At 39.2% G+C, this 23,986-nt stretch overlaps 1 protein-coding gene across 1 annotated transcript in view; it reads left to right on the top strand.

Moving 5' to 3' along the window:
* The window catches only part of jam3b (junctional adhesion molecule 3b), a 39,684-nt gene that overhangs the window by 6,703 nt on the left and 8,995 nt on the right, over window positions 1-23,986 (top strand). Inside the window, exons 3-4 of the mRNA XM_034311472.2 lie at window positions 23,656-23,724; window positions 23,829-23,942. Coding sequence (XP_034167363.1) covers window positions 23,656-23,724; window positions 23,829-23,942 — 183 coding nt within the window. The remainder of the gene's footprint in view (window positions 1-23,655; window positions 23,725-23,828; window positions 23,943-23,986) is intronic.

The raw sequence follows: 23,986 nt of genomic DNA, 5'->3' as shown, positions 1-23,986 counted from the left end.
AATACATTTTATAATGTATAATAAATCAGTGTGAAACTACATCACTGTCAACCTGTACTCATAACTCCAGGGAAAAAAATAAAATTAAATTAAATTAAAAAAAAAAAATTAAAAAAAAGACCAAACCCGAAATGGCAAAATATTAGGCTTTTAGTCGGCTTAACAATAAATCAGGAAGTTGGTCAAGAAATTAACAAGAATTAACAAGCAAGAACCTTTCATTTCTGTAAATGTTCAATTTTAAATGCTTATGGCTCTTGATCAGGTGTAGCAGATACCCAAATAATGACTAATCTTAAAAAAAAATCCCAGAAGATATTTTTGAAATAATTGTGTACATCCAGACGTGTTATTTTGCAAGAAGACTGTATGAGTGAATTTCCCTGTTTCTAGCTTTTCCCCCAAAATGCAGCAAAAGTAAACGAGAAAATGGAGGAACAGGAGCTCTCAGGAGTGCATTTATTTAATTCTTGCTCATTTCCTGACCAGCGATTTGTTGTTAAGACCATTAAAAGTTTAATATTTTCCATTTTGGGTTGACCCCCCACCTTTTTTTTTTTTTTTTTTGCCCAGGAGTGTGTGTCATATTATCTGTTGATTTATGTTCCCCTCCCAGTGTAACCCTTGACCGAGAATGTAATCTTTTCTCAGGAAAAATAACTGACTCGCTAATATCATAAGACTTTAAGCTATTAGTCAATACACGTTTCGTAATTTATTAGTCTTGGTGTATATGCTTGAACATAAATGGATCAAAGACACAGAAGTGTTTTCAGTATAGCAAATTAAGTAATATTCTCAATAATATGCCAGAGATTCATTTGTTCCTTTATTGTGAGTTGATGTTTTAACACTGGATGTGACTTGAGTTTTGCACTTTTAGAAATTTATTCTGTAAAACCCTTAATGAGACAGCAGAGAAGAGAACAAGGGAATATTCATGAATATTAATGAAACATTATAAAATAATTTTTTACGTAAAATTGACAGCATTTATAAACACAAAAACACTTCTAGACCCATGTTGTTAGGTAAGTCACTTCACCTTTTATACAACTCTATACAATTTTCTAGGGTGTAACCCCAGCCTTTTATGTCGTAATTTAGTGATTGCTTGCTTGCTTGATTGATTAAGAGGCGATTGCGGGTAGAGCTTTGAGTGCTGTGGAGTGAAGGGAGTAAGTAGACAGGAGGAAGTGCTCACTCTCTGTGATCACTCGAGCGTGAGGACTGGCTTAAATCACCCAACATGTAATTAGCCTTACTGTAAATCTGTGTCTTTCATCTTGTCTAGGGTCTTTCTCTAGCTGCTTTTTTTTTCAATTTTGATCCAAATAATTAAAGGTTTGCCCCTACTTTGACTTAAAAAGAAAATAAAAAAATGTGTATGCTGCAGTGTGCTTATTCATGTAGAGCCAGAAAAATTTGCCCAATCCATATCCTCCCAAATCCATAGATCATTTCAATTTTAAAATTACTGTAATATTTTAATCAGGGTGATGCTAGTAAATCATCTCAGAACCAGCGAGGTTTGTACTGAGTCACTGTCGAGTGTTCAGACGAGAAGGCTGAGATTCAGAGCACTTTGTTATTGTCTGAATGTTTGAAAGCCGTGTCTCTAAGAAGAGCAGCGGTGCTCTGGAAGTTATCTAGCGTTCCATGCCAAATACAAGCAATGCCAGGATTCGCTGGAGTTGGACAAGCGTAACGTAATGAAAAAGTTTCAGCTTAAGGTAAACATTTAACATTACTCTCTGTCATTTAAGATGAAACGCATGTGCAAGTGGGAGATGTCCAATTTTTTATCAGTGAAGATTATGAAAGGCTGATTCAGACACGTCACATCCATAGGTAGATTTATAGGTACAATTATTACACCAATATTCTACCAAAATGAATTCTTTTTAATGTACACTGAAATACATTTTTTGTATTTCACAGTTTTTAATGAGAGTATGTCATTTTCCAAAAACACCTTACATGTGTTGTCATATCCATACGTCTGATAAACTGATATATGTACATGAATATGTAACTTTTAAACATTGTCCTGTTTTCTGTGAAAGGTAAAGTGAGCAGATATGCAAACGGTCTCACTGATAATAAACGGTGCAGTGAATCAGGCACATTGCTAGTCATTACGAGTTCAGATATTACACCCAAAAACTGGAACTGTCCCATTAAGTTTCCTCACTTTTCGATGTAAGTGTCAGGAAACATGTAATATAAGATTCACAGGTAGGTTGTGTTGAATTGTTTTGATAAGGTTCATAATTTGGTAATAAATCAGCAGTTAGAGAAAAGAGAAAGTGTTGAAAGTATTTTCCCAAGAGGTGCCGTGTGTCAGCTGCTTTCCCTCCCAAGGTTTCAGAGCAAATGTGCTTCAGGGTTGTGTGAAAAGCTCGCTGGTCCTCCTGGATTACTCCCTCGCCTACAGGCTCTGATTTTAGTAAGTGGCAGAGATAAATGAATGTCACGCGTGAAACTTCTCCCTTCACATCACTGTCTGTGAGAATCTTTTGAGGTTGTTTTTCAGTGTCACTGTGTCGATGCGAAAAACACAGAGGCACGCACGTCTCCACAGCAGGCCGCTTTTAAAAAGCCAAAAGCCAGCACAGTCGTTGCAGAGCACAATGAGATCAAGTATAGATCATACGAAAGGCAGGTATGAGGAAATTCCTGTCATGCCATCCCCATAGTCTAGAGGAACTTCCCAGACACGGGGCACCAAAGTAATCCACATGGGTACCACAACAGTCAGGGCGTGATGAAACGTGCTGAGTCTAGGAGCAACAGGAGACCAGCGCGTCTGGTGGCCCATCCGCAGCGTAATGGCCTGAAACAGCTGAGCGCCTGTGGGCCGGAGTGGCTGGAGGATGGCACTCACACGGAGGTCAGAGAAATATCCGAGGCAGCTCACCACACCACACACACTCAGCTTTGGGAACAAATGTGGAATGTGGTCCCACAAGATCACAGAGCAAATGGAAGCCTACAAATATGCACAGGATCAAAAACACTGCACTGAGAGTATTATACTGGCTTTCCTGTGCCTGGAAAGGATAAGAAGGTGTAGATTAAAGTGAGAAACTGATCATTTTTATAGAAAGCATAAATATATTAGTCCAGAGAGGCCATTATTTTGAAATTAATAGGTAGAACTTCTCTTATTTATTTCCCCTGTTATCTGAAAAATGTTTTATTTTGACACAGCAGTAAATTACTTGGTGTCTGTAAGGATCTATTTAAAAATTTGGCTGTATTTTGAGAAGACCGAGACTCACTCCGTTTGCAGACATTGTCAAAAGAAAAAAAACATCTGTTTTCAGGTTACATTATAAACTTGAAAAGTTGCCACTCTTCCTGTATCTAATTCTTAAATAATGCAGCATGGAACAGCAAAAAGCGTTTGCTATTCTGGAGGGAAATAAGCCAATTCATGTTAATCCGAAGATATCACAAACAAGATCATGGCTGCTGTAGTGAATAGGTTGCCTGCTGATCTCATAAAAGTTGCAATTAATTTGTCCAAGTTAACAGCCGCCAGGTAGAAAGTCAGTATTGAGTTTTTTCTTTTAAGTAAGAAAGCTATGGCTGATCAATTCATATATTACAGCAAAAATAAAGCTACAGCGTATGGCCAGAAGTTTGTAGACGCTTGACCAGCACACCCACGTGTGCGTTTTGAACATCTCGTTCCAGATTTAGTCCCTTTGCTGTTATAATAACCTCCACTCTTCTGGGAAGGGTTTCCACTAGATGTTAGAGCGTGATTGTGGGGTTTTCTGCCCATTAAGCCACCAGAGCATTAGTGAGGTCAGGCACTGGGGCGCAGTCAGCGTTCTAGTTCATCCCAAAGGTGTTCATTGGGGTTGAGGTCAGGTCTCTGTGCAGGCCACTCGAGTTCTTCCACACTAACCTTGGCAGACCATGTCTTCATGGACCTCTCTTTGTGCACAGGGGCATTGTCATGCTGGAACAGGTCTGGTGTCCTTAGTTCCAGTGAAGGGAAACTGTAATGCTACAGCATACAAAAACATTCTATACAATTCTGTGCTTTGTGGCAACAGTTTGGGGACAGACTTTTGGCCATATAGTAGCACATGTACCTGGGACAAGCAGATGTCATGTTTGGGCTATGAGATTTTTATTCATAGTTGCCCAGCGGGCAAGCAGGTTCAACAACCAGAGAAAAAAGTAACCCTACACACTACTGCAACTTAAAAGTTTGGTGTGAAGGATATGTCTAAACTTAATCCACTTGCTGTGCTACACATCAGCCGAGGCACAATGTCATAGTCAGGAGAACAGTATTTACTAGGTGGATTAATTACTGTGCATGGATGTCAGATTAACTTTTCATAAACAGAAACTCCTGCTAGAACTCCTTTCACCTCACAGGTAAAACATTAAGAGAGAAAATACAGACACTAGCCAGACTTCTAATATTTATGGGGGGACATAACACTGCAGTTCATATCTGAAATGTTCGGGACCAGCTTGATACTACTAAAATGAATATGGTTGAGTAAACAGGTCTGGATATATTGATTACTTTTCTTCTGTGTTTCTTTTATCTTCTATTTTCCTGAAACTCCTCTGGCATGAATGATATAGATGTGACAACTGTCATATAATTGCCTTAGAACTAGAACAGGGAGAGAACAGTTGTTAAATTCTCAGACATTCACCTAGTTGTGGAATAAATCATCAAGAAACTATGCTAGCTAGTGAATATTAACTCGGGCAGAAAACAATAATGCCTGACTCTCTGGACTTTTGTAGGAAAGCTGCAATTTGGTGCTTTTTTTAAAGTAGAATTTATTTGAGCTCCTAGCGAGGGACATGAAAGGCTTCTCTCCTGAAGTGGTCCTGTTTTCATTTCTATATTTCTTATATTACTTTCATTCGGTAAGCAGGAACAGATGGAGAGGAAAGCTTAGAGCGTACACATTCATGCTTTAGGAATTCCAAACATGTGCATTGCCCAAATGTCAATAAGATGTCCATGTGTAGATGGCCATTGATCAAAATAGTGCCTGACTGCTGCGCTGAAATTACTAATGCATTTTCAAAACAAGTGCAGCTCGGCTCTTACTGCCAGAACAACACGCTTTAATCTTTTCCCCTCCCTTACTATGTCTGTTGAGTATTACTGTTTTTCAGCAGCACACTGGACATTTATTCTGATCGTTGTCCCAACACTGGCGCGGAGTTGTAGGTGATATTGTCTAAACAGCGTTGTTCATCAGATTGATTATGCTTATTTATGTAGGTGAGGATGTTTCAGATAGTTTTCATCTAAGTCCTGGTTTTTGAGGTTCTGCTCACAAGTTCACACTGAGGTAAAAGAGCCAGTGCAGCATTCCTACAGTGTGTGCAGCCTTGCCAGTGGCCTCTCACACACATTGTCACACACACACATCAGTAAGTCCAACGGTCTTGTGGCCTCGGTCGTTCAGCAGGACTCTCTCAGTTCACACAGGGATTTTTAATTACAGATCAGCCTGAGTTACAGTGGAACTGTATCAGCTACCCACACGTTTATTTAGAGAGCATGTTCGGTATTTTCATATATAACAGTATATTTTCAATGAATATATATTTTTTCATAGCCAGGTGATTACGTTATATTCAGCCCTGTATTTACAGTGTGTATTGAAAGGTAATTATTGTTTCTAAAAATAGGACAGATCATCTGACTGCCCCTGACATCAAACCGCTGCTTTAGCTGTCTGCAGCTCAGAGCTTTAATGTGAAACAGAATTTGATTGAAATTGTAATAATAACCTGAATGCATTACATTTCATGGGATATCAAAGAGAAATAAAATGATATCAGAATATGGGACTCATCAGACCCTTCAGTCATACAGTTGGTAATATCAGGAGCATCAACGCTGAAGCTTTCCTCCCTGAAGAGACGTCTGCCATTTTTCGTTTTTGCTGTATGTCCTCTAACAACTTTATAACAGTACACAAAATGACAAAAAAAAAAAAAAAACAGACTCATGTTCATGAGCTGCCAAAGTGGGGATTAAGTTCCTTCACAGCAGGTAAAGTGACTTCTCTTCTGTTGTACTAATTTAAGAGCACTGTGTCGTGAACTGAAAAATGTAAATCCATTAATCAGTGATATTCTCACACACAGGGAAAGAGGGGTTGGAATTTTTAGAAGTGTTGTGTCTAAAAGGAGTAAGGTGAAGCGTTTCCAGAATTAGAAATCCATGATTTGTCTCGTCAAAGCTGGCAGACTGGCAAAAGGGGATGTTGGAGTGGTTTTGATTCTCTGTATAATGATTGAAAAAATGGAAAAAGGACAATGAATTTTGAGTTAAAGATTTCAATCAATCAATGACCCCAACATAATTCTCTGTAATCCTGTTATTCTACAGAATTTCTGCAATCTGACTTAAACATTTGCTGGGTTAGTAATTCAGGAATTGGTAGGATGTCATTTAGGAAACATTTAGTAAAATATTAAGGCTGTAAGGTTAAATGGGGTTTGGTGGGGGAAAAAAACGAACTCAGTTGTTTGATGATGCAACTGCACAAACTGGTGCTTTTCAGATGGATTGTGCGCAACTTAATAATAGAAATAATGCTTTATCATGTTTATGACTTTTAAGAGTTTCAAACAATCAGAGACCAACATTTATATAATATACTGTATTTTCCAGTTTAAAGAGCTCAACTTAAAACACACTGAGGCCAGATAAGAGACTAATGACTTCTGTGTGTATATATTTAGTTTCCATAGGCTTACGTGATTATACCTTACCTAAAGTAGTGTCTTTCTCGCTGTGATTAGACTCCTCACTGCCTGAGAGATAAGCGGCTGATAAGTCAACAGAAACGAGGCAACCAGAGGACCTTATTTTCTTCCTTGGTGCAATCAGTCACTCCTCCATGAAGCGAAATCCACATTAGCACCAGATTTACTGCATGTATTTAACCGTCTGGTCAGATTGCACTGACAGATTGTAACTGGACCATCTGGCATGTCTGTGATAAAGCTAACACTTCTTATTTTTATCACTTGACTAAAATGAAGACAACTTTGGAAACAATGCAAAAACCCTTAAAATGTATTCTACATGTGGCACTCCGTCTAATATTTCTGTCTTGTGACTTCGTTCTTCTTCATTCTTCAGTAACGCCTGACCAGAAACTTGAAAACAAGCCTACAAGGGCTGCATAAATAGACAGGTTAGATGAAATATTCTCAGCAGAGGAGGATAACATTTAGTCTTGTGTGAAGTGTGATGTTGTGGCTCAGCTTTGTAACAGTATGTACTCAGCACTGTTGCTAGTGTCAGAATGCCTGACATTAGTGGGGTGCTTGTTGGGGTGCTTGTTGGGGTGCTTGTTATCCAGTGACCCTGAAATATATGTACAGCTTGCTTCCTATAGCTCACTTGCAGAGACTGGAGGATGAGGGACACTGTTAGCTAGTCACAAAGTACAAGGTATTTAAGTGCTGGACACTAAGATATAAAAGGTCTATCCAATTTCCAGCTACATTCTTCTGAGATATTGCGGATATTGTCTGTATTTTTATAACAAACTTTCGGTGTTTGAAATGTCTTCTTTTTGTAGGATTTTAAATAAAAGTATTATTAATTTCAGGTTTTTTAATGAAACACTACTGTTTTACTGGTTGCCTACATATCATGATACATATCGTGTCTCATAGAAATGTCTTCAAGTGTCGTGATGTGATATTTTTGTCATAGCGCCCACCCCTAAAGGGGCGTGCTGTTATAGGAAAATAATCAGCAACAAGGTGGTGTGATGTGGCCCTATACAAAGCAGGGCTTCTGTTACCACTCTGATGTTTTCCAATAATAGCATGTCCTGAAATGTGTTATTCTTCTTATACCACAGCAGTTTAGCACCGATTACAATTTATGTATTATAGTTACATTTACTGTTGTGGAACATTTGAGAAGCAAGTTAGTTCCTGTTATCACTTACATTATAGCAGCTATAAATAGTTGTTTTCTTTAATGTATTTTATTTAAGTCTGTGTTGAAAGAACAGAGCCATCTGAATATTCATCACGGTTTCCGGACACAACCATGTGCCTAGTGTTCTGTCTTTAAGCAGATACACTCTGAAGTGAGCTCATGTCTGGATAATACAGTAACCTTAGACCTGTAGGTGAGATACATTCTGGCCTGAAGCTACTGTACATCTCAGCGTTTCTGTTATCTGCATGTTGTCCATGTTTGCTAGCATGTCCTTAAGTAACCACATTATCTCTAGTGACTGACTCAGAGTCATTGGTTTAAGGATGTTTATGGAATGGATGTTATCAGGCTTTACACGTAACCTTAAAAGGAGTTATTAAGAACAACAGTTTTCAGGGTTTCCTGTAGGAAATGACTTGTTCGTTAAAAAAGCTTTCCTGTAACGTGCATTAAGGTCTGCTGGATGACTAAATGTAAAAGCAAACGTAAATGTGTTACGGTTCAGAGTGGTGCACAACTTTACGAGCCAGTGTAAACAGATGGGTAAGCTGTATGCAAATGGATAAGACATATCTGGAGAGGAAGATATAAAAAGAAAAATAAGAGTAAAGCAGTGAGCAAACATAGGAGAGGAAATGTCAGATTACACGACTGCAGGCAATTCCATGCTAATGTCAGCCTCACCATGGAGATAGAAGTGTGAGCATAGGCGAAAACACTCTGCGGCTCAACTCTATTCAGCTTTGTTTATTGTCAGTTCATTCAACTCTTCTAGTTTCAGTTGTTTCATAACACAGCTTTGTGTGATTTCTCTGTAAACTGAAAAGGGAATGTTTTTGATATGTCACATCTGTAATACAAAAACACTACAGTCATGTTGCCAGATTACTTGTACTTTGTGTTAATGAAAGCGCTTTTCATATATGCATAATGTGTAAAGGATTTTATAATCCACGGCATTTGTTGGGAATGTGTAAACTCATCAGAACATTCCTGTATATGTAGTGTCAAATCCTTAACACTATGAAATTTCTGTCATTAATATGCAAATTCAAATTTTACTTTTTAAAATTTGTCTGTTTTCCATGAAAGGTCACATGACCCAGTATTCAAATTGCCTCTCTGACTAGAAACTAAATTTAGTAAAGCAATGCATTTGAATTTATAGCTTTACAGCTATAGAGAAGTTCATTAGTTTGAATGCTTAGTAACTTTCCTATTGAAAAAAAAATACACACACATTGGGTTTTTAATTGAGGCTCTGGTGAGTGAGATTTTTAAATGCTTTAACAAAGCAAGTAGAATCACTGCACATATAAAGAAGTATCTCAAACCAAACTGGACAGCCCTTGAAAATCAGCTGGAAAAGAGTCATTGTTCTGTAAGTGTCTTGTCGTGCAGCACTAATGCAGGATTTGCTACATTTGTGACGTTAAGACACACAGGACTGTATAGGCGAGAGTTCGCTCCACCTCCACCTCAACTTACATTCTGCACTTATTGCTCTGTGGATGTTACAAGAACAAGAACATAGATGTGTAGCTTGTGAAATATTCACAGCAGGAAACACTGGAGAGAGAATAGAACTGTCAAATAATTAATGGAGAAAATGGAGAAGAATGGAAGACTGCACATGAACAATGCCTTTTAGCTCTGTCCTGAAGAGGTAGGGAAATATGTCCAAAAAAAAAAAATCATGATACTTAAAGGAATTTTCATGACGTATACTTTTTCCCCATAGTTTAGTTTTACTATAAAAATAGCATTGCCACATTTAATAAACCTTGAAAGACCTAGGAGCTAATTTGTCTTGATTTTCCACAACATTTTATGTAACTGTAAACAGATAAAAAGTATGATCTATTGTTCAATAATAAATTAAAATTGTAGTCATTGGCAAACTGCTGGGGTTTAAGAGGAATAAACCGTTTCAAGAGCTGCTGTTAGGGGAAAATAATCATCTGTGGGGTGGTTACAGTACACAATCACCCCACCCTGTCACTGATTATTTTCCTACAGCAGCAAAGTGGTTTATTCCTCTTATACCACAGCAGTTTGGGGGCGTCAGGGGGATACAGCTTACAACAACATAGCAACAGTAATTCATCCTGTCAACTTGTCGTCGATTATTTTCTGGGAAGACGCACCTCGTCGTGTTTTATTATAAATAAAATTTTGTTCTTTGGTAAAGAGGTATCATGATAAAAGTGTATTCAAATATTTATCTGTTTGAAATACAAATGTTTCCTTAAAGAGGAAGCTGTTTTTCCTACAGCGCTAGTTTGAACTAGAACATTCATCATATGTTGTTAGCATATTAATTGAGACTTCACTTTGAATTTATGTTTTCGAGTAGAGGAGCCCTTCCAAACTGCCCTGAGCACTTTGTGCAATGAATTACACACAGCGAGGTCATTCATGTGCAACTGGCCAAGCTTTATTTTAGATCACCAGCACTTAGTATCATCCCGTTTTGTGTTTGTCCGGAGGGAGAATATTCTCGCTAGTTAGAGTGCCCGTGTGCTGGAATGACAAGCTACAAGCCCCAGACATGCTGAAAAGGTGCTGTACTTGATGTAGGTAAAACCAAAAAACAGATGAATGCTGGGATCATTTTGGGTGGCAGCGGAAGCAGAGAGGCATCGATGGCTTGCGCTTATCTTGGGTGGAGTTAATTATCATGTGCCGTTGAAATTGAAAAGCACAAAATTGGACTGAATTGGTATTACTGCCACTGACTTCCTTCTAGTTAGTTTACATTTTGTTCTCCTTGACTGGCAAACAGACAAGATACTGCATCAGGAAATGTAGTATGTTGCTTTATCATGTCAGACGTGACTATGATGTAGTTACTTGGAAAACAGAACTCTCATAAGAGTTTGAACAGTGCACATGGAAAACAGATTTGCAGTTTTTTAATGCATACAAGTCAAATGGAGAGTATAATCCCCTGTTGTTGCAGTTAAATATGCAGGATTATCATGTTAGGCCTCAATCTAGCAATGACAAAAGGGATTAAAGTGGTTCTTTAGTGTTGGCCAAGCTTCAGATCTAGACATCATTCCTTTCTATCTTTCAATTATGGAAGTGCTTGAACCTGGGCATAAAAACATCAGATGTATCTGTAAAATGCTGTGTAAATCAGCGCAGCTTCCCAGCGACAGATACAACACTGGGAAATGTTACAGTAAATTACTTGGGCAAGATTTTTCAGCCATCAGATGTCACTTATGCTTAGTGATAGAATATAAAATGAAGTGGTGCCTCAAATGTAGGGAAATGCAGCAGACCTGAAATGGCTTTATGAAGCTAAGCAAGCATTTTATTCATGAATTTATGCAAAGAAGTGTTTTAATGAACATGTTAATGAGAAAACGGCTCAAAGTTAAACACTAAAGGACACTGCTTTTGCTTGGCGTGTCCCACACCACAGGCCGCTCCACTTCCTCCCCCAGCCCTCTGGAATGTCCACATTTGTTTTAGATGCCCGCAGGACCGATGGCATCAACCTCTCAGCGTTTTAGTCAACTAAGAAAATGCGCCAAGCATTTCCCATACGACAGGGGATCCTCCCAAGCAGGTGATGGAGGGCTTCCTCTTCCCCCACTACCCCACATATCTCCTCACCTGTTTCACAACATTCCCTCCCAGGCCTCTCATACCGCCTACGCTAACTATTCCAGTCTGCAGTCTGCATTTGTGAATGCGTATTTAAGCCTGACTCACACCTTCTACAGTGCTTTGGATTATTTATAAAAAGAAGTTTGAAAAAAATGAATTCACTTCATGATGTTTTCTTTGCAGACTTCAAACAAACACTCGACCACTCTTTGTTATTTAGAAGTCCATTGACTTGACAAGGGCTATGATCTATACTGCAGCGGTCATGACTATGCTGGAATCCCTTTCACAGGGAGATCTGCCCCTACATAGTGGTCAAAAGTCACTATCACTTAATCAAACCACAGTTTAATGTCATTTCATAAAAGCAGAAGCTGCTGTCCATTAGGAAAACAAATACAAATACATGACCTATAGGGTGTTACAGGGTAGTACTGAAAACTAAAACTACATCATAGAGCTTATTTACTGCATCACTACTGGCTGTTTTATTCAATTTAAGTCACTAGTATACTAAATACTAAATGTAAATGTACTAAATGTAATGTTCTGTACTTAGATTCAGTACTTCAGTACTTCAATCAAATGATTTTTTTCTTGTGGTTGCCGTATTTGGGATCGACATTCTGGCTTGTAGTTCATAACTGTAAGTGAAAGATGGTTAAAAGTACTCATCTTACTTTGGAAGACAATAAATGGTACTTCAACAAATTCAATAAACAATAGACTGAATCTTATGTACTTTTCCTGGAACTGCTGATTCCACCTAAACTGGCAGAAAACATACCTCATTTCTGTTTTTATGATACATTTATATATACAAACACAAGCTCTTTCCCTATTCCAGAGTGCCTCAAAGAATTTAAGAGCACAGAAACCTACGACTCTTTACATCCAGAGAGGTATAGGATCCCACAATGTTTCATCAGGAAGAGAAAAACCCCTGGGAGGGAAAGTCGACAGTAGCTAACTAAGTAACTTGTTATGTTAGCAACGCTGAGCTAAAGCTTCCAGTTGTCCCATAAGGTAGCTAGCTAGCTGACATAGCTACATGGCAACATAACAGGGTGGATCTGCTACACGATTGTTTATTGATGATGTATGTAGTGAAGTGTATTAGTGCAGTCGATTATCAGTATAAACGAAAATCAATCCTTTTTAATGAATCACAGACTCAGTAACATCAATGCAGTCAGTTCGTCTTCAGAATAGATAAATTATACAGTGTGACATCACATGAAGTGCAAAGATATGTAAGCTCATTGTTGCTGCGAGCAAAGTGTCCATCAGTTGGTCTCTTTAATAAAGAACATCTTAACAGGCCCTTTGAAATAATACTTAAGTGGATATCCCTTGGAGGTGGGAAATTGGAAGTTATGATATTTTCGACCTCTGTGCGTTTGAGCTGTAAAGTGGGGAAAAAACACAGACGCCTCCAAAAAACACAGACCTCCATGGACACCTTTGTCTTTTCTTAGAAACAAACTAGCCAGTTAACTGTGATGTATGTTTACCTCCTCAAAACAGTGAACTGTATAGTCATTTTTAGCCGAGACACAGACACTGGTCAGCAGAAGAAAGGGAAAGTTGCCACAGTTCAGGTAAGCCGATCTCACTCTGCTGGGAAGGTCATGCTGGTGAAAGCAGGGGGGAAGCAGGTCGCTGTTTGGACGCTGACCTTTCACCTTGGTTCAAGCACTGAATCATCTGTTGCTCTGTGTGTCACCAGCTTTGACTCATACTTCACTCAGCTAGAAAAACAGTGGTGATCAGTGAATCATCTTAAAGTCAGAATTGCTAATAACCCACTTGCACAAAGAAAGTCACACATACAGATTACATTTTTTTTTTTTCATTTAATCAAAGCCCTAACCTGGCACTTCGCTGCTTGCTGTTTAAGTTATAGCTCATGAAATTTGCTGTTGTGTTTTTTCTGTTTTCAAAATGAACATGTTACATAATCAGAGATTGTTTACAGCAGACTGTCCGGGCTGGTTCTTCTGATTTACAGTTCTGGAATAAATCACATGGAAGATATTTTATTTTGGTGCTTTAGAGCCTGGACTGAACTGAGCCTGCATGTTTCACATTTGCAAATGAAAAGATTTGCATAAACGTAGGCCTCTTTGGTTGGCTTCAGCTATAGGAAGTAATTCAGCAAAGGATTACAGTTCTTAAAGGATTAAAATCGATGCATGCTGCTATATTTACATTAAAAGATCATGTAAATGTAAATGCAAATGCTGGCATTAAGCAGAAAGATGGAAGCTACCAAACAACATACACTGTGTGTGTTTACATGTGTTAGTAGAGATGCCAACAGTAAATAAATAAACTGACATTTTATTGAAATTTCAGGTACATTTTTCACAAATATAAAGTGTGATAGCTTTACTCTGTGACTGACCAAAAAGTATACCAACACATTCAGTGGTCTAACTGTTGGGGAGAGTTTCACTACACAAGACAGCTTCTATTCAGACTAGCAAACAAAAGACAATTAACCGGAGCTGCTATTGGGGGCCACTGCTGCACAAAACACAAGGCGAGCTGAGGGATTTGTGCTGGGTCTGCTGTTTTAGGCCCGATAGTATCTCCGAGAGCACACTGAATGCCTCCACTCATCTTATTAGGCCGTGTTTATGAGCTTCCTGCTGCTGGCTCAGTTACAGTCCAGCAAAGACAACGGAGTTACTCAAGAATCAGAGCTGAAAGCTTTACTCTTGATCAGTTGAGTTCAGTTTTATTTGCTTGAAAATAAATTTTATATTGCTTTCAAAGAGTACATGATGTTAGCGAAATGCAATTTCTGTGCAACAAAATATTCAGAGAACAGTGTTAAGACACTTGTGTAGTATATTTCACATTCATCCAGCAATATAACACAAAGCATTCTCCAGCAATATAACACAAAGCATTCTCAAAAAAAAAACTTACTTTAAACTAATTTTATTGGTTTTATCATGTTATTTCTAATGAACTTTAATATTGTTGAAGAGTTCATTATATCTCTGTCATATGTTCTCTACACACTGGGTATTCTGTGCACTCTACTATTGCAGTGCATTGTGGGATTTTATGAGTGCACTGGATATTCCCTGCTAAGCAAAACTCCCAAAATAGTGCACTAGATAGCGGATAGGGGTTACGGCTTTGGATATACATATTCTCCTATGTATCTCACTCTCTCTCTCTATCTCTCTCTCCCTGGTTGCTGGTAAACAGTGAAATTAGAGAGAGATTGGGGACCACTGTCCCATTGTATCAGTTGTTTAAATAAATAAAACTCTGATCTAGCTCTGTTATTAAAGATTCACTATAATTAAATTAACCACCTTAAATATGTTTAATGTGTAAGCTAGGACAAATTCCTGTTGTGGGATAACAAATGTGGATATGCAAGCTAATTATTCACAATTGCGTCAATACCCTTATTACCCTTATTACCCTTATTTTTTTATATATCACCCAGTTTACTCAGGGTTTCTCATTTCACACACTGCATTCTGGGGTGTCCATTTTAAGCAGGAAGTAGAGGGGATTATAGATACACCCCCACTAAATCAACAGGTCTCCACCAGCCGTGTGGTGCTATTATTCAGCTGAATACATTCTGCCAGTGCTGGGGTTTGCAGGCTGTTGTGAAAAAAAATCGCTGATCAATCAGTAAACAATAAAAGGCTTCTAGATCAGTCGTACATCAACCCTGCACTGCACAGTTTAGTTCTCCAATTATAATATATGATTTATCTAATGAAGAGCTTAGAGAACAGAATCAGTTGTATTAGAGCAGAGAAAATACTATCTTCTCTCGTAGTGAATAAGACAAAACGTTAATAAGACCAAAAAAATGCAGCTTGTTACTGAGAAACCACAAAGCGCAACACCCTCTGTCTGAAAACTTACAATGTAGGATATAAATATCACAATGTATAAATTTGCTGAAGAGTTCTTAAGAAAGCGCAAACAAGGTTCATTATATAGTTCAGATTTTTGTCGAGCATTTTTACAAACATTACAATATTTCACGAAGAAATGACGTACATTTTACAGTCAATAACAAAAGTTAGAAAAGCACCGACTCATGACAATAATCATACTTGGAAAAGTGCAACATGTTGATATGCTATCGTGATATAATAACGTCATATTGTCTAGTCATATTAGTCTCTTTTGTATTATTTCTTGTTTTTCTGAACTGTATTATTTGTTATGTAATTAGGCTTGGAATTGAATTTTCCAGTAAACAACTCTAGCACTTTCATAAACCATAATTCGTCCCCAGTCTTTCAGATTTTCAAATGTGCTTTTTGTATTGCTGAGCATCTGCCAAATGAAATGTAAATGAAAATGTTTAATACAGTTCCTACAGTGAAAGAATATTTATACGCATCTACAAGAGATGCAGGATATGAGCTAGTGTGTTTTTCCCCTCATTTCCCCAACCTGGCCCACTATGTTTGTGTTTTATCATGACCCATTGAGAGGTACACTTTGCCCTGAACTGTGTTGTGATGACACCACTGCATTAGCGTCTCATCAGAAACACAGAATCATGTCTGCCTCGTACTGCTGCGAGCTGTAATTGCCAACCAAAGAAGGAAATATTTATTTGTTTCAGCAGTTATTTATTTTCCACGGCATTTGCAGAAGGCCCCGGTGCAAATTGCATTCCTAATTAGGATTAAGGAAGAGGTCAGTCTGCTTGGACAAGAATGCGAGGCATTTGCAGCAAGCGCGGCTGATGCCATCTGTGCAGAGAGCAGCGAGGGGCTAATTCTGGCAACGACAGCGACGCGATTTACAGATCTCTGTGGCGACAGCTTCCTGGTGAATTTGGGATTCTCGCCTCAAAAACAACATGCTCAGCTGAATTCAGCCCTAAGTTGTTGACAAAGAAGAACCCATTTATTTCCTCAGACAAATTGTCTTGAAGCACTTTCTTTGACAAGTTGTTCTGTCTGTGTCCTCCCCAGGCCAGGAGGTTGAAAAATGAGCCATAATTAGATCTTATTAAGGGGGATGGTCTCTCAGCTTCCTGAAAATGGCACCGTACCACTCAGACTTACCTGTAAATGCAACAAATTGGTCGGCTGTGCGCTCTCTGCCTGGCATTGACAGCGGCTATAAATAGCTGAGGCTTCCCGAATGCTAACTTGTTCACAAACCCCTGAAGAATAACTCACAGACCTGCTGCCTCCAATTGTCCACTAAATCATGACTAACTCACTCTGACAAAGGATTCAATTACAGTATTTTTTTTTTCAAAGCTGTGTGTGCAACCTCATGGGTGTGTAATTTCCCTCACTACAGCATTCCCACATTCTCAGCATCTTTATCATTTTTTTCAACTAACATAATAAGTGACAATAACTACTTTCAACTGTAACAGTTAAAATCCAGAAATATAGTCACTGGGTCGAAAAACTAAGGTTCACAATATCCCGACTTTGGCATAACCACCACCCCTTTCCTGCTCTCCGCTGAGCTACAGGATGCTTTCACACCTATTAGTCAGTGTTCCAAGTCCAAAGCAGCAGGAAATTGATACTTTTGCTTCATCGCTCTTTGGTTTGGTTTTACACATAATTTAAAAAAAAAACAAAACAAAAACTTATAGGGGTAGGGACATACTCGCAGCACAGAGAACATGGACTGGCGCTAAATAAATGATAATGTACTTATATAAATAACTACTTGATTTTTCCCCAAATATTCAGAGCACTTGATATTTCTACAGTACTACAGTACTGTGTTCTTTGTCTACAGAGGAATGCTGCACTCAACCCAAAATATAGCATGTTTGGTTCATTTCCTGCAGTTGGGTCGATTCAGAGTCAAATCACTTTGTCACCGCAATCAAACTACACACGAGTTCGCTTGGAACCGGGCTGAGACCACCTCACTCAATCACTCTCAGACCAGACTACATGTCATGCAAAAACAGCAGCTTGTAGTTGGTCAGTTCAAATGTCAAGAAATGGCCTTTTTTTTTTTTTTTGCAAAATTGGCTGTTATTAGACTATCAGACTCTGTAGTGTTGACAAGGAGGGAGGCTTGTGATACTAGTAGGCCAGCGATGGTGAACATTTTAAAAAATTGGAAGGAGGATCAGCTAAGAGTGTGACAAGCTGGTTCTTTCCCAGTCTAAATTAAATTTCTGATTTCTCTTTTTCTCACAGCACTGGAGTTGTGTGAGCTTTTGTTAAAATCTGGAATGGTGTCATTCATTCACAATAGTCATCAAACACTGCCTTGATGAATTTAGCATTCATACAGTGCCACTGTTCAAATCTGTGTCAAAAAACAAAGCCATTTGCAGTCCTGGGAATTAACCTGACAACAGTGTGACACCAAACAAGCAGTCTATTTTTTACTCAGAAATAGAGCAGTCTTGCTAAGGCAGGGTCATTTAGTGTGCCTGTAATCAGGGGTGGCGGATAAACTTTACTCTTAAGCACCTTTCAAATTGAGATCTCATTTCCTGTTTTATAGCGTAGTGGGAGACACCGCTGGCAGATTTTGCCATAAATCACAAGTGATCTGCCAAGAGTTGAAATCCTGTTCCAGTGCGGCAAGTCAACTAGGATATACAGAACTTGTGAACATAAGCTTGTTTACTCTCTGCTCAAGTTGACTGGAGGACAAATGGAAGTGATCCTGCAGACTTGAATGCTGACACAAAATGTCATGTTCCCAGGCATCCAGTGAGACACTGCGCCCCTCTCATTGCCACAGATCAAGAGTAGTCTTTGACCTGTGCACATTAGAGGCTCCTGTTGGATCCGCAGTCAGAGGATCCAACACAGAGCCAATTCAGTTAGTATCAAATAGACCAGCAGACTGGTTCGCTTGAACAAGTGGTTACTCCATATCTTGGTCAACCTATGAAATAAGATTTGTTTTGTACTGGCAACGTTGTACTTAAGTTGCACTTTTACTGGCAAAGTTGTACTTAACTGTTGTACATTTCAGCAGTTACACTTAAAAAGAAGCTTAGTGGCATTCGCACAGCAGCTAATGGAATATCTGAGGTGTGCTCTTTGCAGAGATTTTCTTATCTCTGTGCTAATTTTAGTCTGGAATGAGAAAGAACAACAGGGCCAAATCATTCACTCCCAAACTTGGCTTTGTGGTCCATATAGGCTGTGGAAAAAAAAAGTTAAAGTGTTAAAGTGAATTTAATGGCACTAGTGGGACTTTCTTCCTCAGTGGTTATGAAATTGGATGAATATAATGAAATTATTGAATAGAATGAAACTCAACCAACATATAAAAGGATTACTATCAGTGCTATCCATGACTCAAAGGTGCCTTATGTTTAGCAGTGCTTCCATTATCCTGCATCTCCTCCAGAGATTCTTGCCGGTCATTTAAATCAAGTGTGGGAGGCAAGCAGATGGTGTGAGATTAATCTCCAAACAGGAGGTCATTCTTGTTGTTAAAAGAAATGTAGAATGGAGCTTCCTGCTTTTCCTGAGCGTATAAATTGCGTTAGAGGTGAGGGAGAAGCGCTTATCCAGTCAGGCGCACAGGATGAGATGTTTCAAGCTTGGAGAAGGTCCACAGTTGTGAAAATGCAGCTTGCGCACACTCAGGCAATCTGAGAAAGCTGAAACTTTCTTCTCGTCAATGTTTTTTTTGTGCCTTGAAAGTGGCTGGGCTTCTTTTCTTCTTTCCCTCACAACAGGTGGCCTCTCAGAACTGGAGATTATTTGTTTAGGGTGTAACCAGGATTCTCACACTACTGTCAATTACTGGAGCAGATGGCTCTACAAAGAGTCCTCAAAATAGTATGCAAGTTTTAAAAATTATACTTCTCTTGCATTGTCTGGTTGTACATTACCATAAGATGCAGAAGACTCATTTTCTCTATTGAAAGTGCTTCAGCCAAGAACAAAATTTAAACTGTGTGATAAGATCTTAATTAATTAGAATACTGTTTTGTTTAGTGTGAAATGAATTCGGTTTGCTTGCTTGATCTTCCCAAAACATGATTTACACAAGAGTTTGTAAATCTGCTCACAGGCTTGCCACGTGCAGTTGTTCATACACTGTCAAACGACTGCGCTACAGTAAAGTAATCAAAAGCACATGCTGATCTGCTGTTGATAGTCTGGTTATTTCCAAATCGTTGAGAGATTTTACTCTGAGGAAACATTTACCCTTTGAATGGACGCAAGTGTTGTGACGTACTCTGAGAGCTCAGTACAATAAAGCAGCCTCTCAGCTGAGACACAGTGAGCACGCAGGAGTTCCAAAAGTGTCAGCGGAGGAGGATTTGCGACCTCTCGTATTGTTCGGTGTTACATCCGTGCAGATCTTTTGTAAAGCAGCGGGGGTGAGCAGGATTTAAAGAAAGGCTCTCCATGAGCTCAGACAAACTCTGGGTAATAAAAAGAGCTGCAGAGCTTCAACCCAACCAATGCAAGTGACGATGGCTGGAGCATGTAATGAATGGCTCCATGGGTATTTTTCTTTTTCAACAAGGGCACAGCCTCGGCCCGGTGGACTCGAATCAATGCAGTGGTTTAAAAATAACAAGAATATTATCCACTTCACGCATTGCTGAGTGAACTGGATGTGTCGAATGCTTCCTGACAAGCTGCATGGAGGCGGAATCTGCCTCGGCTCTTTCACCCGCCTGTGTCTCTCTCTCTCTCTCACCCTGCTGATTACAGATCTCATGTTGATCTTGGGTGTGGTACGTTGTGCTGTGGGGCTGCCAAAAGGCCATTTTCCACTACACAAAGTACTAGATTTTTTTGGCACCAGAAAACTGCAACTGTACTTTTTCCATTGACCACTGGTCCAGTACCAAAGATTCCATCTGTATCTGCTCAAGGCAAAATAATGGGTCTCAGGTGTAGAACTAGCAGCACTGTTCTGACCCCAGCCGGTACAAGTTGGTTAACCAAACAATCAAAGATAATGCACACACTTCTTCCTTGTTGTTAAAATTGTAAAAATTGCACACTGCAATGTCATTGTTGAGGGCCAAAATGATGATGCTGTTGTTTTTAATGTCGTCGTTTACTGCCTATTGTTACCTATTCCATACATTAAAACCTATGTGATACTTCAAAGTTTGGAAATGAACTTTCTGACATTGCACTTGTTGGCAAAACAGGTTGTAAATTATATATGAATTATTTCTCACTTCCACCTTATAGAAATAAGCAGTTATATTGAAAGTGCTCATTTGTGTTGTTAGTAGAAGAGTAAATTGCACCTAGAGTTTTATATCACGTAAACAAAAAACTTATTGCCATTATTGTTCTTATTGTCATTTAAGGATGCTTTAGAACACGTTAAGCACAGTTCATGTAATTGACTTAGTTTTTCAGACTTGTAGCAGAGTTTGTGCTGAAAAAAAATATGCATTTGGGGTAAAGAGTTAAACAAGGGAAAAACTAAACGTACAGAAAAAGCCAAAAATCGGTGAATACTTCAAATACATTATTAGAAGTAGAGTCCAGAGTGCCCATGGCTTGTGGTTTGGTCTGTTTTGCTAAAGTTGGTGTGGAAAAATGCCCAAACACCCCCATGAATCAAGACTTAAGCGTAGTAATGTTTTGCGCAGCCAAGCATTTGCTGTAGAGCATCCTTTTAAGCCAAGGTTGTCTGTTCTTGCTTAAATGACTCTCTGTGCAGTGTTGATCTGTTTAGCCTTGCCAATTTTCTCTGATATATTCGTCCCAAGAGCCATATATGTATCAGTCATTGTATTGTGATTTAGTTCAGCAATAAGATTTTTAACTCTAGGGGTAAGGAAGATTGTATCCAAGTATTACACTAAGGAACACCAGTCATTCTTGTAAGAAGTAGAAGATTAAAACTTGGTCCAGATTGTCAGATCTGGGCTCCAGCTGCACAGCGCAGCGCTTAGCGAAGCCTATGTAGGTCACACAGCACCTGGCTTGTTTGAGGGCTCAATTATCCTATGACTGGCGTCAGAGCTCAGAGTTCTTAAACAGTACGACTGTCGCTGACTGTGTAACAACACGAGATGCGCGCTCAGACATCCTGCTGGAGAGTGTGAAGTCTTGGATTCGGGATTCAGGTGTCTGGTATCGGTGGTGGCGTCAATAAGCAGGATGTGGCAGACACAGAGAGGAAAGCAGACAAGAGACATTCACTTGACTCCAAACAATGCACAGGATGTCATTGTTCATAGGATGTGTGTTTGCCTCCATTTTACCTCGAACCATCTGAGTATTGAAAAAGCCATTTTTGCTCCCTATTCCCAAATGGTTCAATGTGATAGACTCCAAGATGTGATGCGTTCTGACTTGTTTTCACACGTTCCCGGAGTTCTTCTGTTTTTAGATGGTCCTTGTAACCTTTTAACTGGATGTCAACATCATTTAAGCACCATCTCTGCACTGAAACTGACAAAAAGGGCTCAGAGAAAGGACACTGCAAACAAGTGCTGTGCCCTTGTATTTCACATGATGTTTCCAAGTCTTGTTTTGACTGCAAGATATCACTTGTGTTGTTATGCCAAACAGTTTACTTATGAACATTCGCTTGAAAAAATGTATAGCAACAAAGAATACAACAAATATTTATTCTTAAAGGTTTTTCTCTTTGAAGTCCTATCAGTGTGTGTTGTTTCATGTTCATGGCTTCAGTTTTGTTTGTAGTAGCTCGGGGTGAAATGGATGAAACCATGAGAGTTTTGGCCCAAAATCCAGTCATCAAAGATTCATAGAAATTATCCTTAGCGATCAGAGAGCCATTGTTTCAGATTTCTAAAACAAAGCACTAGGTGCCACATGTTTGACGTTGGTTGAGGATTTCCAGAGCAAAATCACCTTGTACTCGGAGCTTCACCATCCTGGCAGAGTTTCAAGCCATGTGCTCCAGGAGGCTGGGAAGTATGAGACACCAGCTGTTAACCTGTAGCAGCTTAGAACATCTTCAAAGTGGATAGTGTATTTTATAAAGGTTACAGAGACCAGATGTTGGACAAAGCATGCATAAACAGAACTGAGGCTTGGTCTTGTGCCTGAATGTTAGCCTCAGCTACTGCTAACACTCCCTGGAAACACAGACATAGTCTGCTGAAATGCTTTAAACACACTGGTTTCTTTTTATTGTAGACATTGGCCAAAGAGTTGAGGTGATACAGGATGTCAGGACCTATTCTTGTGGTTGGCGTTCATGAAATGCTTTAAGAGGAAATGGAGAACAGGAAATGGTGCTGCTCATTTCCTTACCTTAAGCAGCTGTCATACTACTGCTAGCTTGGTGATAAAATAACACTGAAAATCCCTTCGCCACACTAGCGTTATCATAGCAGCAGTTGGACCAAAGAGCTACTTGTGAAGTAATTTACAAAGTTTGAGCTTTAAACAACCCATAAAGAGTGTGATTCACAATATTGCCATACAGTGGATCTGGCTAAGGTTTTATTTTTCTCCTTCTTTCCCATTTCAGGCTTCTGTTTACATGGGAAAGACCTGTACCCCTCTCTGGTACAGAGCTGCTCATGTCTGCCACTTTGCCTTCACAACTTACTAAACATGTGCAGTTTTAGCAGAGTGGCAGTAGTGGTCATTTCATTTCGTCTTGCAGACAGCAGAGGGATTGTAGCAGAAGCTCAAGAAACACCATAGTGGAAACAACAACTACAGCAACACTAACAGGACAAAGACTAAATAGGGGATTAGATACATTCACATTTAAATTTAAGCGATAACGTGATCAGGTCACTTCGCCTCTAATACAGTTCACGTGGTTTGAACCAAAAGGTGACGTGTTTGTCAGAGTTAAACTTAAAATGGCCGGTAACAGATCTGCCAGCAGGACACAGAGATGTAAAGAATGTGTGAGGGTGGGGTGCAGGCTCTAAGCACTGGGGGCTGAGTGTTAATTGAGTTTCAGGAATTTTCTGGAAGAGTCCACTAGTAGACATCTCCAATAGCTCCAAGCTCCAATGATGGCAGTCTGAATGATTTCACCTCACATGAGCACATGACCCTGTGTTACTGCGTTAAGGGGGAAACTTGGCAAACATTACAGTGCTGTTAATTCTCTCTTTCTCTTCTTCATTACAGGCTATGTCAGCATCTTGGCAGTGATACTGAAAACTGCAAATCCTTCACCATGGGCCAATGAGTTTGACTGTAAGCACAAGAGGTTTTCTTGCAAGCCACACTGAGGAACTGCAAATATGTTTTTCTGATGTTAAGGCTTTTTGGTCAAATGCACTTTTTTTTTTCTTGTGCAGCAATTGAACTATCCTGTCTGATACAGTCTATCTCCACAACCGGTCCCAGGATTGAATGGAAGAAGATTAAGAATGCGAAAACAAGTTATGTCTATTTTGAAAACAAAATATCAGGTGATTCATTGGTTTTTCAATATAATTTTGAATGTTATATCGGA

Source organism: Pangasianodon hypophthalmus, chromosome 15, assembly GCF_027358585.1.
Source record: "Pangasianodon hypophthalmus isolate fPanHyp1 chromosome 15, fPanHyp1.pri, whole genome shotgun sequence".
Classification (NCBI taxonomy): domain Eukaryota; kingdom Metazoa; phylum Chordata; class Actinopteri; order Siluriformes; family Pangasiidae; genus Pangasianodon; species Pangasianodon hypophthalmus.
Note: the sequence above shows the minus strand (reverse complement) of the source record. Positions and strands in the feature narration are given on the sequence as shown.